At 38.7% G+C, this 15,244-nt stretch overlaps 1 protein-coding gene across 3 annotated transcripts in view; it reads left to right on the forward strand.

The window, feature by feature from the left end:
- Nucleotides 1-337: 337 nt before the first annotated feature.
- The window catches only part of ELP2 (elongator acetyltransferase complex subunit 2), a 44,141-nt gene continuing 29,234 nt past the window's right edge, over nucleotides 338-15,244 (forward strand). The window contains exons 1-9 of one of the 3 annotated variants that reach the window (XM_060028912.1): nucleotides 338-600; nucleotides 3,633-3,711; nucleotides 6,672-6,742; nucleotides 10,429-10,585; nucleotides 10,979-11,056; nucleotides 11,654-11,851; nucleotides 12,452-12,516; nucleotides 13,260-13,326; nucleotides 13,993-14,133. In XM_060028912.1, the coding sequence (XP_059884895.1) occupies nucleotides 463-600; nucleotides 3,633-3,711; nucleotides 6,672-6,742; nucleotides 10,429-10,585; nucleotides 10,979-11,056; nucleotides 11,654-11,851; nucleotides 12,452-12,516; nucleotides 13,260-13,326; nucleotides 13,993-14,133 (994 nt within the window). In that variant the 5' untranslated portion in view covers nucleotides 338-462. The remainder of the gene's footprint in view (nucleotides 601-3,632; nucleotides 3,712-6,671; nucleotides 6,743-10,428; nucleotides 10,586-10,978; nucleotides 11,057-11,653; nucleotides 11,852-12,451; nucleotides 12,517-13,259; nucleotides 13,327-13,992; nucleotides 14,134-15,244) is intronic. The other 2 variants (XM_060028909.1, XM_060028911.1) reach the window with 2 other exon arrangements.

Consider the following 15,244-nt stretch of genomic DNA (forward strand, 5'->3'; position numbering starts at 1 on the left):
GAGCTCTGAGCGCCGAGATCAGTCGGGGGCTCTTTCCTCGAGCCCCTCTGCGCCCTCGCCTCTCTGAGGCCGGCGACACTCTCGCCAAGGCTCCCCACCGAGCCAGCCCCGTATGCTGCTGGGAGCCCGGCCGTGAGGGGCAGTGGAACGCTCCTACCGCCGCCCTGGCACACGAGCCCCGGGTCTTTCTAGAGGGTCCTGAGCTGTTCCGGTCGGGTCTTCCTTCCTGGGACGGAGGCCGTGCTTGTGCCCTGGGCCAAGATCCAGGAGACAGGCGCTGGTAGAGGCAACCGGGCACTGAGGACCACTGGCAGGGGAGGTGGGTGGGGTCGCCCCCGTCCCGCCCCCGGCCGCCTTGGAAACGCGGTGCGGATAACGCCAGCGGGAGACGCGGCGGCCGAGCAGTTCCGCTCCGAGGGCGGAAGTGCGTGCCCAGCTTTCGGCCGTTGACCGGGCAGCAACATGGTGGCACCTGTGCTGGAGACCTCTCACGTGTTTTGCTGCCCGAACCGGGTGCGGGGAGCCCTGAGCTGGACCTCCGGGCCCGGAGGACTTCTGGCCTTCGGCACGTCCTGTTCCGTGGTGCTCTATGACCCTCAGGTAAGAGAAGTGGCCATACGCCCGACCCCGTGTGCTTCTGGGGCCAAATATGCTGGGTGTTCTTGGGGCGGACTGTAGACGCCGCTCCAGAGTGTGGAGACCGGGTGTGCTGTCCTGTCCGCTTCGGGGAGGGTGTCTGGGCGAGGAGTCTGGCTCTGGAGAGCGGGATTCGCTCCTCGCCCTCTTGTGCGCTGCGTCAGCCTGGGGTCACCATGTCCTACCAGTGGCTTGTTAGCCCCAGGTAGAATCTCAAATGATGACAACCTTTTCCGAAGCCGCCTGTGGGAACTGTAGTACTGTTAAAGAATCAGTTTGAGCTTTAAAAGATGTGCAGTTTAGGTATCGGTTGAAGCTATCACACAGATGCTATCTCATTTCTGTGTTTCCCTTAGTGTTACCAAATAAGCTTTTGTTTTCTTGAATTTCAAAGGCATATCACTTGTGTTTTAGCTTTGAGAATGGACATTTTAAAGAAAGTGCCATTGGGGTAAAGGTCATAGGGGATGGGGACCCTAAGCACTAGGTGTAAGGCAGGACTTACCCATTCCCTGAACTGCACCCTTGGCCTTTTCCCTATCAAACTTCTCAAGTGACTAGTTTCTGCAATTCTTCCCAGAGTTCATCATGACTTCATCCCCCCTGGCTAATTTTGGACAATGCAGTTAGTGTTGCTTCTCAAAAGGAGCCTCAGTATAAAAAGTAAAGTGCTGGAAATTAAAATGCAGTGCAGGAGATAGATATTATGTTTTTCTTATCTCACTGCTTTATTAATTTGATTAAAAATTCCATCATCCTAGACATACAGATGGCCACCAGGCACATGAAAAGATGCTCAACATCGCTAATTATTGGAGAAATGCAAATCAAAACTAAAATGAGGTTTCTCCTCACACGGGTCTGAATGACCATTATCAAAAAGTCTACAAACAATAAATGCTGGAGAGGGTGTGGAGAAAAGGGAACCCTCCTCCTACAGTGTGTTGGGAGAAATGTAAATTGGTGTAGCCACTATGGAGAACAGTGTAGACGTTCCTTAAAAACCTAAAAATAGAGTTACTGTATGATCCAGCAATCCCATTCCTGGGCATATATCTGGAAAAGACAAAAACTCTAATTCAAAAAGATATGTGCACCCCATTGTTCATAGCAGTGCTGTTTACAGTAGCCAAGACATGGAAGCAATGTAAGTTTCCATCAACAGATGAATGGATAAAGATATAGTATATATATATATATATATATATACACACACACACACACACACACAATGGAATATTACTCAGCCATAAAAAAGAATGAGGTAATGCTATTTGCAGCAACATGGATGGATCTAGAGATTATCATACTAAGTGAAGTAAATCAAAGACAAATACCGTATGGTATTGCTTATGGGTGGAATCTAAATAATGATACAAATGAACTTATTTACAAAACAGAAATAGACTCACAGACAGAGAAAACAAACTTATGGTTACCAAAGGGGAAGGGGGGAGGGATAAATTAGGAGTTTGGGATTAACAGATACACACTACTATATATAAAATAGATAAACAACAAGGACATACTGTATAGCACAGGGAACTATATTCAATATCTTGTAATAACCTACAGTGGAAGAGAATCTGAAAATGAATACATATATATATATATGACTGAATCACTTGTTGTACTGAAATGTAGCTGAAATGTTGTAAATCAAGTATACTTCAATTAAAAAAAATTCCGTCATCCTCATATCCGTTGCAGATTTGAACTTATAAATGAAATAATTGTATTCATTTTTCTTATCTTGCCCTTGCTCATCTCCTCCCAGTTTTTGTTTTGTTATTACCATGCACTGTTAACTGGCAAGATAAAGCATTTAAAACCAAGGGTAAACTTTACAATGGCTATTAACCAAGGCTTTGGAAGCCTGTCTTTCTGCAGCTGTTTAATGGGTTTGTGCCCCATGCCCTCTATCACATTTTTATTTAATGATAATTTGCTGGCCATGTTAGGGGATTTTAACATCAAAAAAAAGTATATGGAGCCTAAAAAGTACTTATTTTGTTTTGTTAAATATTTGTTAGCTGGGTATTTAGTGAAATATAAGAATAAGAACACATCAGATGCTAAAGTAAAGTTTTGGGGGTGATGTTCATTCAGCAAACTTTTGAAGACCCTTTATGGGCTAACCTTGAACTGAGTGGTGATGACACAAAGATAATGGGTAATAACTCCTGCCCATCAAGGAATTCTGATTCTAGTGAGAAAGACAATGAAATGCTTTAAATTGTTTCCTAACCTCAACCCATATGTGAAATATGTTAGTTTATGCACATTTACCCGTAAACCTTTTTCTCAGCCATGAGAATTCCTGTTGACATACAAGTAGGTATCAAGCCAGTGCTCTAGGCAATCAGTAGAGAAAGGGCCTATAAAGTGGAGGGCTCAGTAGGAATAGAGTCTTAAGCAGTGGGGGAAGAAAAGCCCAAGTGTGGAGTGACATTGGTGAAAGCAGCAATCTGAGGGTCTGCAGGGAACCTGGCTGTAGGCCCTGAAGGGATCTGCTGTTTGAGGACCTTAGTAGTTGTGGCCTGGTGACCTTGGGTCATTAAGGCTGAAGAACCCAACACCAGATCAGCCAAGGCATACAAAGTGAGCCACGAATTTGTATCCATTAATCACAAATTCCTCTCTTGAAGGGTTTTTTTGTCAACCAAATTCTCAAATTGGTGCAAGCATGGTAGAAGTAGGCCCTAAGATATGTGGGAACAAGGTCCTTATCTGGTCTGGGATTTCAAGACAGGCTTCCCAGACAAGAAGAGGACAGAGGTGAGTGAATGTGGAGTGGGGAGAAAGGCAGGAATGAATTAAAAAGTGAATGGATGATTTAAGCCATGGTTAATAGTTCATAAAGGAAGGTGATTCTGTTTGAAATAATACTGAACTTTTTATTAGCATCAAAAACACTGAAATCTGATTTTTATTAATTCATTAATTCCTCTGTAGGATAAATCCTAATTTACTAACAAGTGTTTTCTTCTCTAAAGAAAAGTGTTGTTATTACCAACCTGAATGGTCACACTGCTCGAGTCAACTGCATACAGTGGATTTGTAAACAGGATGGTTGTAAGTATTAATCTGACTTTTCTTAATTTAGCATTAGCTTATCTGATATTATGCAATTAGAAAATAGAAGAAAAATGGTATGCCCAGTGAACTATCTGACCTGTACTTTTATTTTATAGCAGTTGAAGCATGGATAACACAGCGGTGCTTAGGATGAAGGTAGAGGCAGCCCATTACTGAGGCAAGACCCCACCATTGCTTTTGATCCAAAGCTGTAATCAGGGCCTGTGTTGAGGCCCAGGTTGGGATTCAAAAGATTTGGCTTGTTAGGTCTCTTTCTACCACAGACAAACTATTGTTTTTTTAGGCAGGGCATTGCATCTCTCTTGACCCCAGTTTCATCTTAGTAACATATGAAAAGTAAATGTTTGGACTGAATCAGGGGACCCTGAGTGATTCTTGACACCTGTGAGGTCAAAATTATTTTCGGAATAATAATAAGTTATTCCTAGTTTTCATTCTCATTCCGTCACAAGTATGCAGTGCCATTTTCCAGTGGCTGCATGGTGTGGGATATTGCAACAGATTAAATACAGAAGCAGATATGAAAATCCAGCTGTATTCTAATAAAGTCAGACGTTAAAGAGATTTGCTGAAATATAAAACAGTGCCTTTCTTCTTATTAATTTTTTGTTTTGGAAAATACAAGGTTCCCCCCATAAAAATGTTATTTATGTTAATGGGGTTCATTGTTACTTTTAAGTAAACTAATAAACAAATATTTTTCATATTTCTCAGTTTTAATTTCTAATGTGGTTAATATTGGTACATATAGCCTATATAAACAAAAGGTCTTTGGGGTCCTGAAAAAATTTTAAGAGTATAAAGGAATCCTGATATCAAAAAGTCTGAGAATTGCTGGACTAGATTATCTCTAGGTCTCTTCCATCTCTAAGATTCCATAGCTCCAGAATTTTTAATTAAGAATGCTTTTAGGTGGACTTCTAAAATCCTATGGAATTTCCTCAGGTGTCTTAAATATACCTACAGTAGTATTTTTATGGATTCTCAATTAATTTTATTTATTATTCTGTTTATTAAATATGTATTGAGAGCATTCTGAGCTAGGCACAAATGCAGAATTTCCTGAATTAGTGCGACTTGGTTATGATTTTTATCTGTGACATTAAAAAAAATGTTTAATAAACTACTTACCTCGGTTGGTGATGCAGGATTAGTCGCAGTAGGTCAGTAAAAACCATTAAATCTTAGAAAGAGTGGCTGTTAGTGCAGATACTAAAACACAATTGTAATTATATTAACTGCCACCAAATGACATCAAAGACTACTTGAATCTCAGTATAGGGATTTGTTATAAAATATTAATTTGGGCTTGTATGTTTTATTTTCCCTTTAAAAGTGAGGTTACGTAAAATGAACTGCTTGTGTATCACTGTAATCTCTGTTATGATTGGTTTCCTCAGATTTGGCTCCACTGTCAGATAACTCATGTATTCTTTCTAACCCGGGTATCGGTGACATATAAAATTCTAATAATACCATTTCATATTTTTAAAGTGTCTGATTTTTAACACATTACCTTCATGTACCTTATAGTAATTATCAAAAGCACGTAGTTAGGTAAATGGCTTAATTTCTGTGACACATGAAGAAATTAAAGTCCAAGATCACAGCTGGCTGGCAGCAGGCTTAGGACGTGAACCTGGGACTTCTGAGTATAAATGTAATGTTCTTTAGACAGTTCCCCAGCTTCTTAACCTAACTATCTAGACATAAGCCAGAAGAAGAAAATGGATGCAAAATCCAAACCAAAATTATGTTAGATTATTTCCCCCTTTTTTCGTTCTTACTCCCTTTCTCTTCTGTCTTCAACAAAAAGTTGTAAGTGTTTAAAAGAGGTATTTTGAAATGTGATCTCAAAAATATGTCATGTACTACTTGATAGCAGCAGCTGACTGTAATGTCTCATATGTGTTATTTCTGTCAAAAGTGTTTAGCCTGAATCTTATGAGGAAACAACCAGACATATCCAGATTGAGGGACATTCTGCAAAACAACTGGCCTGGACTCTCATTGTCACAAAAAAGGAGGGAACTGGGAAACTATTCAAGATTAAAGGAGACTAAAAAGATGTGACAACCAAATGCACAATGTGTGGTCCTTAGATTCTAACTTAAAAAAAAGTTATAAAATACATTACTGGGACAATTTGGGGAAATTTTAAGATGGATTATGTATTACATAACAATACTGTATCAGTGTTAAAATTGTTGAATGTGATAATTGTATTGTGGTAATGCAGGAGAATGTTCCAGTTCTTGGGAAAAATGGTAAAATATTTAAGGATCAGAGGTCATCATGTCTCCAACTTATTTTTGTTTGTTTGTTTGTAAATTTATTTATTTTATCTATTTGTTTTTGGCTGCGTTGGGTCTTGGTTGCTGCACGCGGGCTTCCTCTAGTTGTGGCGAGCAGGGGCTACTCTTTGTTGCGGTGCGTGGGCTTCTCATTGTGGTGGCTTCTCTTGTTGTGGAGCACGGGCTCCAGGTGCGTGGGCTTCAGTAGCTGTGGCAGGCAGGCTTCAGTAGTTGTGGCACGCAAGCTCAGTAGCTGTGGCATGTGGGCTCAGTAGTTGTGGCTCGCAGGCTCTAGAGCACAAGTTCAGTAGATGTGGCGCACTGGCTTAGTTGCTCCGCGACATGTGGGATCTTCCTGGACCAGGACTCGAACCCACATCCCCCCGCATTGGCAGGCAGATTCTTAACCACTGCGCCACCAGGGAAGTCCCTCCAACTTATTTTTAAATCGTTTGTCAAAAACAAAAAGGGTGTGTGTGTGTACATAGAGCAAGATAATTGAGCAAATATGGCAAAATCTAAACAGTTGGTGAAGCTAGGTAAAGGTATATGAGTTTTCTTTTATCTTTTCTATAGCTTTGAAATTTTTCAAAATAGCTGGAAAAGAATTAAAATGTTTACTGAGGTATGATTTTTTTTCAGCTCCTTCTACTGAATTAGTTTCTGGAGGATCTGATAATCAAGTGATTCACTGGGAAACAGAGAATAATCAGGTGGGTAGACATGTTTATGGTTATAAGAAATGACTGTTATATCTACTTTTATTTTCAGTCTTTTCCCTCATTTCTACTGTGTTCTTCCTTTATGAAGTTTCCTCATTCTTGCTTGTCAGTAATCCAGATCCTGTATATTCCATACTTCACAGGCCTTGTACCCTTCCCTGTAATCTGCTTCTGTATTCATATGCTGTCAGTCATTTCCGTGAATTTCTCATCATTTGGAATAATTTTCAGACTGCTCTTACAGGGTATGTTTGTCTTGTTTTCATTGGTAGCAAAAATTAATACTGCTCTGTGCATAGGACAGCAGTTATCACGTGGGTATAGATTTACATAATTCTGAGTGATGTTATAATATGCAATACTGGGTGTGTATGGACCTCTACTGATAGACATTTAGGTTGTTTCTAGTCACAAGCAAAGATTAAAAATGTAAAGTTAGTGCATCATATGTTTGAACATCTGCCATGCGGAAGGTGTAGTAGATGAGGCAGAATCCTATTCATGAATCGTGTACATAGTTTTGAAAGCAAAATGCACTTGAATAACTGAAGTACAAAGGTGGCTCTGGGTGGGTGATTTCACTTGCTGTACCACAACCATGCTGCTGTGGAAGTTCACTAGAGATTTAAGAGGTGGCCTTTCGGTTAGGTCTGATAGTGTGAGATGATTTCCTTAGGAAACATTAAAGTGGTGAGGGTTCCAGGTAGGGAAAATATATGAATCAAAGTGCAGGTAAGAAAGGTGACCATTTGCTCAGAAGTATCCAGTGTTAACCAAAGCCTAAGATGTTTTAAGGGCAGGGCTTTCCAGAGCTTGTTCAGAGAATTATTCATCTCTCAGTTATTGATTGTGGCCAGTCAAGTTTGGGAAACAATGCATATCATATACTTCTCTTAGAGAATCATAATGCCTGTGAGCATAGTGAAGACTCTGAAAAGTTCTGATATGGAAAAACCTGCTTATCTTTGTTTAACTAATATTTCCTAAACTTACTTCAAGTCTGATTTTTTTTTTTTCTTCAGATCTTTTAGTATCCCTTGTAACTTTGAGGAACATAGTTTTGGAAATGTTTCTAGATAACACTTATGGGCTGTAATATTAGAGAAGTAGAGAAGGAGAAGATCTCGTGAGAATTTGAATACTTGCTTCAAGAGTTTGTTTTTTATTGGCAGGCATTTGGAAGTCATTGAGGATTTCTAACCAGTGGAGTATGAATACCGAAGAAGATGAATGACAGGAGTGTGCCAAATTAGGATAGGAAAAAAATATGAAGGAAGAGATATGGGATATATTTTTGAAGGAAAATGATTTTGGCATTGACTAGATAGTTGTCGAAGGAGTAGGGAGCTATTGGGTAGAGGAGTGAGAAATCAAAAAGGGTGGGATTCTGGCTCAGGGCTCTGGAAGAAAGATACTTTTACAAAGCAAAATAGGCAAGTTAGAGGGAAGATGTGGAATTCAGTTGTTAACATGTTACTTGTATTGCCAGCCAGAGACAGGGGGCAGGTGTGGAGGAGGGGATTGTGGGGTCACTTAGACTTGAATGAGAGTTCTAATGGTTGTGTAGCAAAGCAGCTCCTGTTTGGATTTACCTTGGCAGAGGAATCCAGAGAGAGCCATTTGAGCACTCATTTTTGAGACCTTGAGTTGAGATTTGCAAGACTCTTTCCTCAGTGCTGCCCTACGCTTCTGTCAGTAGAGAGGATTGCAGGCTGAGTATCTGATGGCAGACAGCGAACTTAGAGACGGACGGGAAAGTAGAATGTGAGGCCAAACAGGGAGGAGGATGAAAGGCATAAAAGAGGGATGAAGGGAATAAGGGGATTTGGGGGAAGAAGTCACATATTATAACCTTAGAGGCTTAAAGCTTCCTTCTGGTATGCATTTCCATGCACACAGGTGTTCACTACATCTTGACTTCTGATAAAAGGAAATAATTCTAAGCTGGTATAATGAGCGATTTGAGTCTCCGAACAGTGGGCATCGTTTTTTTAAAAGCTGGTGAACTTGAGAGATTTGTTTTGTTTGAGCTTTTAAGATTCTCTAATCGTTGAAATACAACCCTGCTTAAAAGATGTGAAGTGACATAGAAAACAAACTTATGGTTACTAAAGGGGAAAGGGGCTGGGAGTGGGGATAAATTAGGAGTTTGGGATTAGCAGATACAAACTACTAATATATAAAATAGATAAACAACAACGTCCTACTGCATAGCGCAGGGAACTATGTTCAATATCCTGTAATAAACCATAATGAAAAAGAATACGTGTGTGTGTGTATATATATATATATAACTACACCATAAACTAACACAATGCAACATTGTAAATCAACTATACTTCAATTTTTAAAAAAATAAAATAGAAAAAAAAGGATGTGAAGTGAGTTTTTCCATAGATTTAATGTTTCAGGGGGTAATGATACAGACTCACGTAAAGTTTAAATACAGAAAAATAGGAAGAAGGAAAAAGATACAAAATTTCAACAGTTAACATTCTAATGAACATTGTTCCAGATCTCTGGTTATGTGTGTATAATTATACATGAAAGTGACTTTATTGTACTTGAGTTTTAAAAAGTGTTTTTTTCAGAGAAGCCAAAGGTTAATTACAGGAAGTTAGTGTACAGACCCCCTTATATGTAACTATCAATTACCTTCTTGAGTGGCAGAGTTCTGCTTAACTAATTGGGAAAATAATTGAGGAGACATTTAAGAGCCACCTCTGTTTCAGCAGACAACAGTTTACAAAAGGTACGTCTCAAAGGAGGTGGTAGAATCTCACATATTTGGAACTCTAAAAAAGTAGATCCAAAATAGAAATGCTGCTGCAGGGAATAATCTTGCATGGCAAGCTAGAAGACTTGATGAACAGATGGGATTTCCCAGTTCTTTTTGTCATTTTTCCATTTTGTAACTCTGATACAGGTAAGTATTATGAGTGGATGCTAAACATAACTTGGTAAAAGTTTGATGGAAAATAGAGTATTTACTCAGTCCCAAAGTATAATCTCACATATTACCACCAAAAAAAAAAATTAATTTCACAGTGAAAAAGCATGGCAGATACTACCTCTACTAAAATATCAGGGTTAATTTTACTAAAAGTGAGACAGACTGACATTGTGTGCCTCCTGATGTGATGCAGTTATGTAGTGGTGACGTCAAAATGTACACCCTGAGTCTGTTCATGAGGAAATATCAGACTAATCCGAGGGGAGGGACAGTCCACAAAGCTGGCCTATATTCTTCAAAAATGTCAAAGTCATGCATGTCTTTCCATGGTAATAAGCATGCATTATCCTTTTTGTTGGCTTAGAATATGTCTACAATTATTTAATCAGTTTCCTATTAATACTTATAGGTTGATTGAAGTTTTCCTAAAGGGTGTGTGATGAATGTCCTTCTGCATTTGTCTTTTATTACTTGTTAAACTAGTACTGCTCTCTCAGAGTAGATTCTCAGATGTGAGATTGCTGTGTCAAAGGGTGTGCACATTTTGTGTATAGTTAATATGATCAGGCAGGATTCTCAAACGTTTACATTCTTCTCAGTTGAGAGGACTTACTTCTGGATCAGGCATTTTAACAGTACCTTTAATCCTCTGATCTAGTTAAATACAGGTGAAACTGATAATTCCTTTTTTATCATAATGCTTTTGTTATTCTTTGTGATTCAGCTTTTAAAAGCAGTCCACCTCCACGGTCATGAAGGACCTGTTTATGCAGTGCATGCTGTTTACCAGAGGAGGGCATTGGATGTTGCATTACATACACTGATAGTGTCTGCAGCTTCTGATTCTACTATTCGAGTCTGGTCTAAACAGGGTTCTGAAGGTAAGTTTAGAGACATTGTGATCCAAACAAATGAAATTAAGTAATTTAATTATCATATGAAGGACAACTTAGAAGAGCATTCATGTAATTTTTCAGTCTTTCAAGCTGTATTAAAAATATTAGAATTCTAATCTACATGTTTGTTTCTTTTGCACTTTTCCATAATTCCTCTTTACCAAACTGTTTGATAATGTAAATTCCTTCAAAGTCTTTTCATATGTCTTTTTGTTCTCTGTAACCTTGTTAGAAATTGGCCATTTAAATTCCCATCATCCCTGGGGGCTCAGGACTGACTTCTCTCATCTCCCTGCTGACATCTGATGATGCTACCCAACCTCTAAGGTTGGATACACTCAGAGTTAGTTGTTCGTGATGTGTTTTATTATTTCTTAGTGACATGCCTTCAGACCTTGGACTTTGGAAATGGATTCACTCTGGCTCTCTGCTTGTCTTTTTTGCCTAATACTGATGGTGAGTATCCTGCTAAGTGTATATTGAAAGAGGAATGTATTTTTATATCCCCATACAACCAGAACCTAAAAAACATACTGGATCTCAATTTTGTGTCTAAATGTTTTCAGGAAACAAGTTGAGACATGGATAACATACTTTTGTTCTCAGTATTCAAATGACCTGTGTATAAAACATAAGGTCAAAGGGGGTTAAGGGAGGTGGCTATTAGAAACTTTAGTAGCAGTTAAAAATTTAAGTGACTCAATATGTACTCAAGATTGGTACTGCTATTTATCAAATATACTGTCGATGTATATAGATATAATTTGGGAAAATTACCTAGCTCTGTAGAAGGTGAAGGTCTGGGATAAGTTGAGAAAAGTACTGAACATGGATCATATGAGTATTTCTGTCAAGGTGACAGCCCCTGCACCTGCATAATGACAGCACCCTATGTAATGACAGCACCCTGTGTAATGACAGTTTGCCTAAGACCACTTAAAATCTCCAAAGAAAAAATTCCCCTTTTGCTGTGAAACCCGTCTGTACCTATCTTTGATTGTCCTCCACAAAGATGATGGCCAATGCAAGTCAGACAGTCTTGTGCCTCCTCAGTTACCTGGAGGACAGACCTGGTGGGGAGAGGCCAGGCCTGGAAGCCTCCAGGCTCTTTTGCCCTTTGCAGCAGGAGCTGCGACTCTGTGCTCTCACGTGACGTTCCACTTTGTGCGAGGGCTCCCCAGGAGGAGGAACTACGCACATTCTGGTTTCATTACATAGAATTTGATTTCTTTGCATCTACGTTGAGGCCAAGTGACTGGAGTTTTTGGCTTTTTTTTTTTTTTACGTTGATTTAAAGAAAACTAATTTTACAGTCACACCTTTCATAACTTTTTATCCACATAGTTAGTTATATGCTCTTTTATTTTGTTCTTTACTTCATGGATTTTGTTTTACTATCAAATTCTCAAAATGTAGGGTCCTCAAAGTAACAAACATACCCTTAAATCTTTGTACAGTAGCCCTGATGCTGGGCTCATAGTAGCTCTCCCAGAAATTTTATTATTCACTTGGGCTAACAACGTTTCCTGTTAGTCTTCTGGCTGACATAGTTAAATGCTCCCAGCTTGCTCTCGAGCTTCTCCTTTTACTGCTCCTTCTATCGTAAATAACACAGAATAAAGGAAAGGATTCTCAGTTAATAGTCATTCTTTGCCGAGTAACCATTTAATGGAACATTTTAGAATATTCATTTTATTCCTAAAGATGTTTATTGAGCACTTTCAATTTATTTGTTCAGTGGTGTGGGAAGCAGGAGTCAGGATTCTTTACCTAGAGCTTAGAATCCAGCATAGGTGATGGTCATAACATATGATGGAATACTTACAGCAATGCCTCTTTTCCCCCCACCAGTACCAATATTAGCATGTGGCGATGATGACTGCAAAATTCACTTATTTGTTCAACAGAATGATCAGGTAATTAATGATGTTTCTTAAGAGGCTAGAATTATGTTCTGCTTAATTACATATCTTAATACAGATTATTTCTAGATTATAGGATTTGGGGGATGTTCCAATCTAAATAATCCAATAGGAGAATCTTTTCTGGCAGTCTTCCATTAAACAGTTTTGCACTCTTTGAACACCAGGTATACTGCTGCTGCTTTGGCTACCAGGTCCAGAGGCGTTGGGGGAAACAGGTCGTTAGGTGGGGAAGAAGAGAAGGAAGATGCTGTAGTAGTGTTTTGTCTTCCCTAGCAGTGGTTATTTGTCCTTCTGAGCTTTACCTATTCTTTGAGTGGTTAAACTAGAGGGAAGTTTCAGAAAGAGGGTTGGTTAACTCTAGGCTCGTTTAGTTAATAACAGAGGTATTTGTTTCTTTGCATTTTATAAGAAAGTTAAAAATGACTGTGAATGTTCAACCACCCAGCTTTTTTCTATATTGTGTCCACAGCATATGTCATTTTACCTTGGGAATGTTTAGTGTATTTGAGAACTACAGATATTATCTGCTCAGGATTGCTCAGTTAAATTTGGATGATTATGAGATTTTTCATTCCCAAATGAGAGCTCTATCTGATGTCTGATCAGATAGTGTTACCAGTAAAAAAAAAAAAAAAGCAATGCAGTCAGACTGGCTGGGACCAAATTAAGTCACTGATATACATGAAAATATTAAATTCTTACATCAAGTCCTATGATTTTTGTTATCTTACTAGTTTCAGAAAGTGCTTTTTCTATCTGGACATGAGGATTGGATAAGAGGCGTGGAATGGGCAGCCTTTGGTCAGTATGAAATTTTGCTAAAGTACATATAATGGGGACAAGTATGTGTAATTTCAAAGCAACCTCTTATTTATTTATTTATTTATTTGGTGGCACCGGGTCTTAGTTGCAGCAGGCGGGCTCCTTAGTTGTGGCTTGTCGGCTCCTTAGTTGCGGCATGCATGTGGGATCTAGTTCCCTGAGAAGGGATTGAACCCGGGCCCCCTGCATTGGGAGTGTGGAGTCTTAACCACTGTACCACCAGGGAAGTCCCCCGTGTATGTTTTAATTAAAAATTTTCTTTGTATGTAACATTTTCCTATTGGCCCGATTAGAAAAGAGGATACTTATCCCTTGTATTAACTATTAGTCGGGTTGGTAGAGGATGAAACAAGTTGATGTTTGTAAGAGGACACTAGTTGTTACACATGCAGACATTCTTGAGAAGTTCTTTTTAGAAATTAATAGATTGTATAGGAATACCACATATTATAACCATTTATTAGCATTGTCTATATTTGTCAGTGTTATTGAAAATGAATATAGGTCAAATGAATGAAGGATAAGGAAGCAAAGTCTAATTTTTTCAGGAAATCTAGAAATGTGTATATTGTAGAAGAAAAACTCTTATACTTAAATTTAAGAACAGAATGTTTTAAAAGTAATAAAATTTGTTTTTTTAATTAGGTAGAGATCTTTTCCTAGCAAGCTGTTCACAAGATTGCCTGATACGCATATGGAGGCTGTATATAAAATCGACATTTTTAGAAACTCAAGAAGATGATAATATAAGACTGAAAGAAAATACTTTTACTATAGAAAGTGAAAGTGAGTAATAATGAAAATATTTGATTTAACAATACTCAGGTTTCCTAGCTGATTTACTTATGTTTCACTACACACATATGTGAAGGTTAGTTTTTTTTTTTTTTTTTTTTTTTTTTTGTGGTACGCAGGCCTCTGTTGTGGCCTTTCCCATTGCGGAGCACAGGCTCCGGACGCGCAGGCTCAGCGGCCATGGCTCAACGGGCCCAGCCGCTCCGCGGCATGTGAGATCTTCCCGGACCAGGGTACGAATCTGTGTCCCCTGCATTGGCAGGCGGACTCTCAACCACTGCGCCACCAGGGAAGCCCGAAGGTTAGGTTTTCAGAAGTATCAGATCCCTAGCTGAAACTGATATGTGCATTTTTCCTTTTTTATTTTTATGTGAGGGTAAGTCATTTTTCATATATGAAACTTATTTTCTTTCTGAACCATGTTAGTGAGATTTTTTTAAATTGCTGAAAATAATGTTACTTTCTCAATAAATTAGTTTGTAAAATATTACTTAATTTGCAGTTTTAGCATAGGAAGATCTAAAGGGTTAATGTGAATTATTCATACCTTTTTTGGAGGATATTCATCAGAGACAACTAAATCCCTATATTTGAGTAGTATATATAATTCTGATTTTCTTACTATCTGGCATCAGAACAGTAATCCTCCATGGTAGATCCTGTTGGGATGTTGTATTTGAAGGAGATATTTTTGGATGTATATCTAAATTATAAAATAAGTCCTCAGTAAACATTTCATCCAGGAATATTCTTTGTCATTACTCTTCTTGGTTGTAAAGCCCATTGGAGTTGAGATTTGGTAACAGATTTCTGGAGAGAACCAAGAAATACTATAACCAGCATATTGTGAGTAGCTATTTCCAAATATGAACATTTTTGTGATATTTTCATTAATTTTGTTTGAAAGGTCACAGTACTGATTTGACTTCCTTTATTTCTGCATTTATCTTAGGTTTTTTTTTAAAATGGTACTTTAGACTTATTACACAAAATGAGTGAGGATAGCAAGGAGGCTGGCATGTCTGTTTTTGCTTTTTTTGAGTCTTTTTTGTTTTTTTGGCTGCACTGTGTGGCTTGCAGGATCTTAGCTCCCCAACCAGGA

This window comes from Delphinus delphis, chromosome 13 (genome assembly GCF_949987515.2).
Source record: "Delphinus delphis chromosome 13, mDelDel1.2, whole genome shotgun sequence".
Classification (NCBI taxonomy): domain Eukaryota; kingdom Metazoa; phylum Chordata; class Mammalia; order Artiodactyla; family Delphinidae; genus Delphinus; species Delphinus delphis.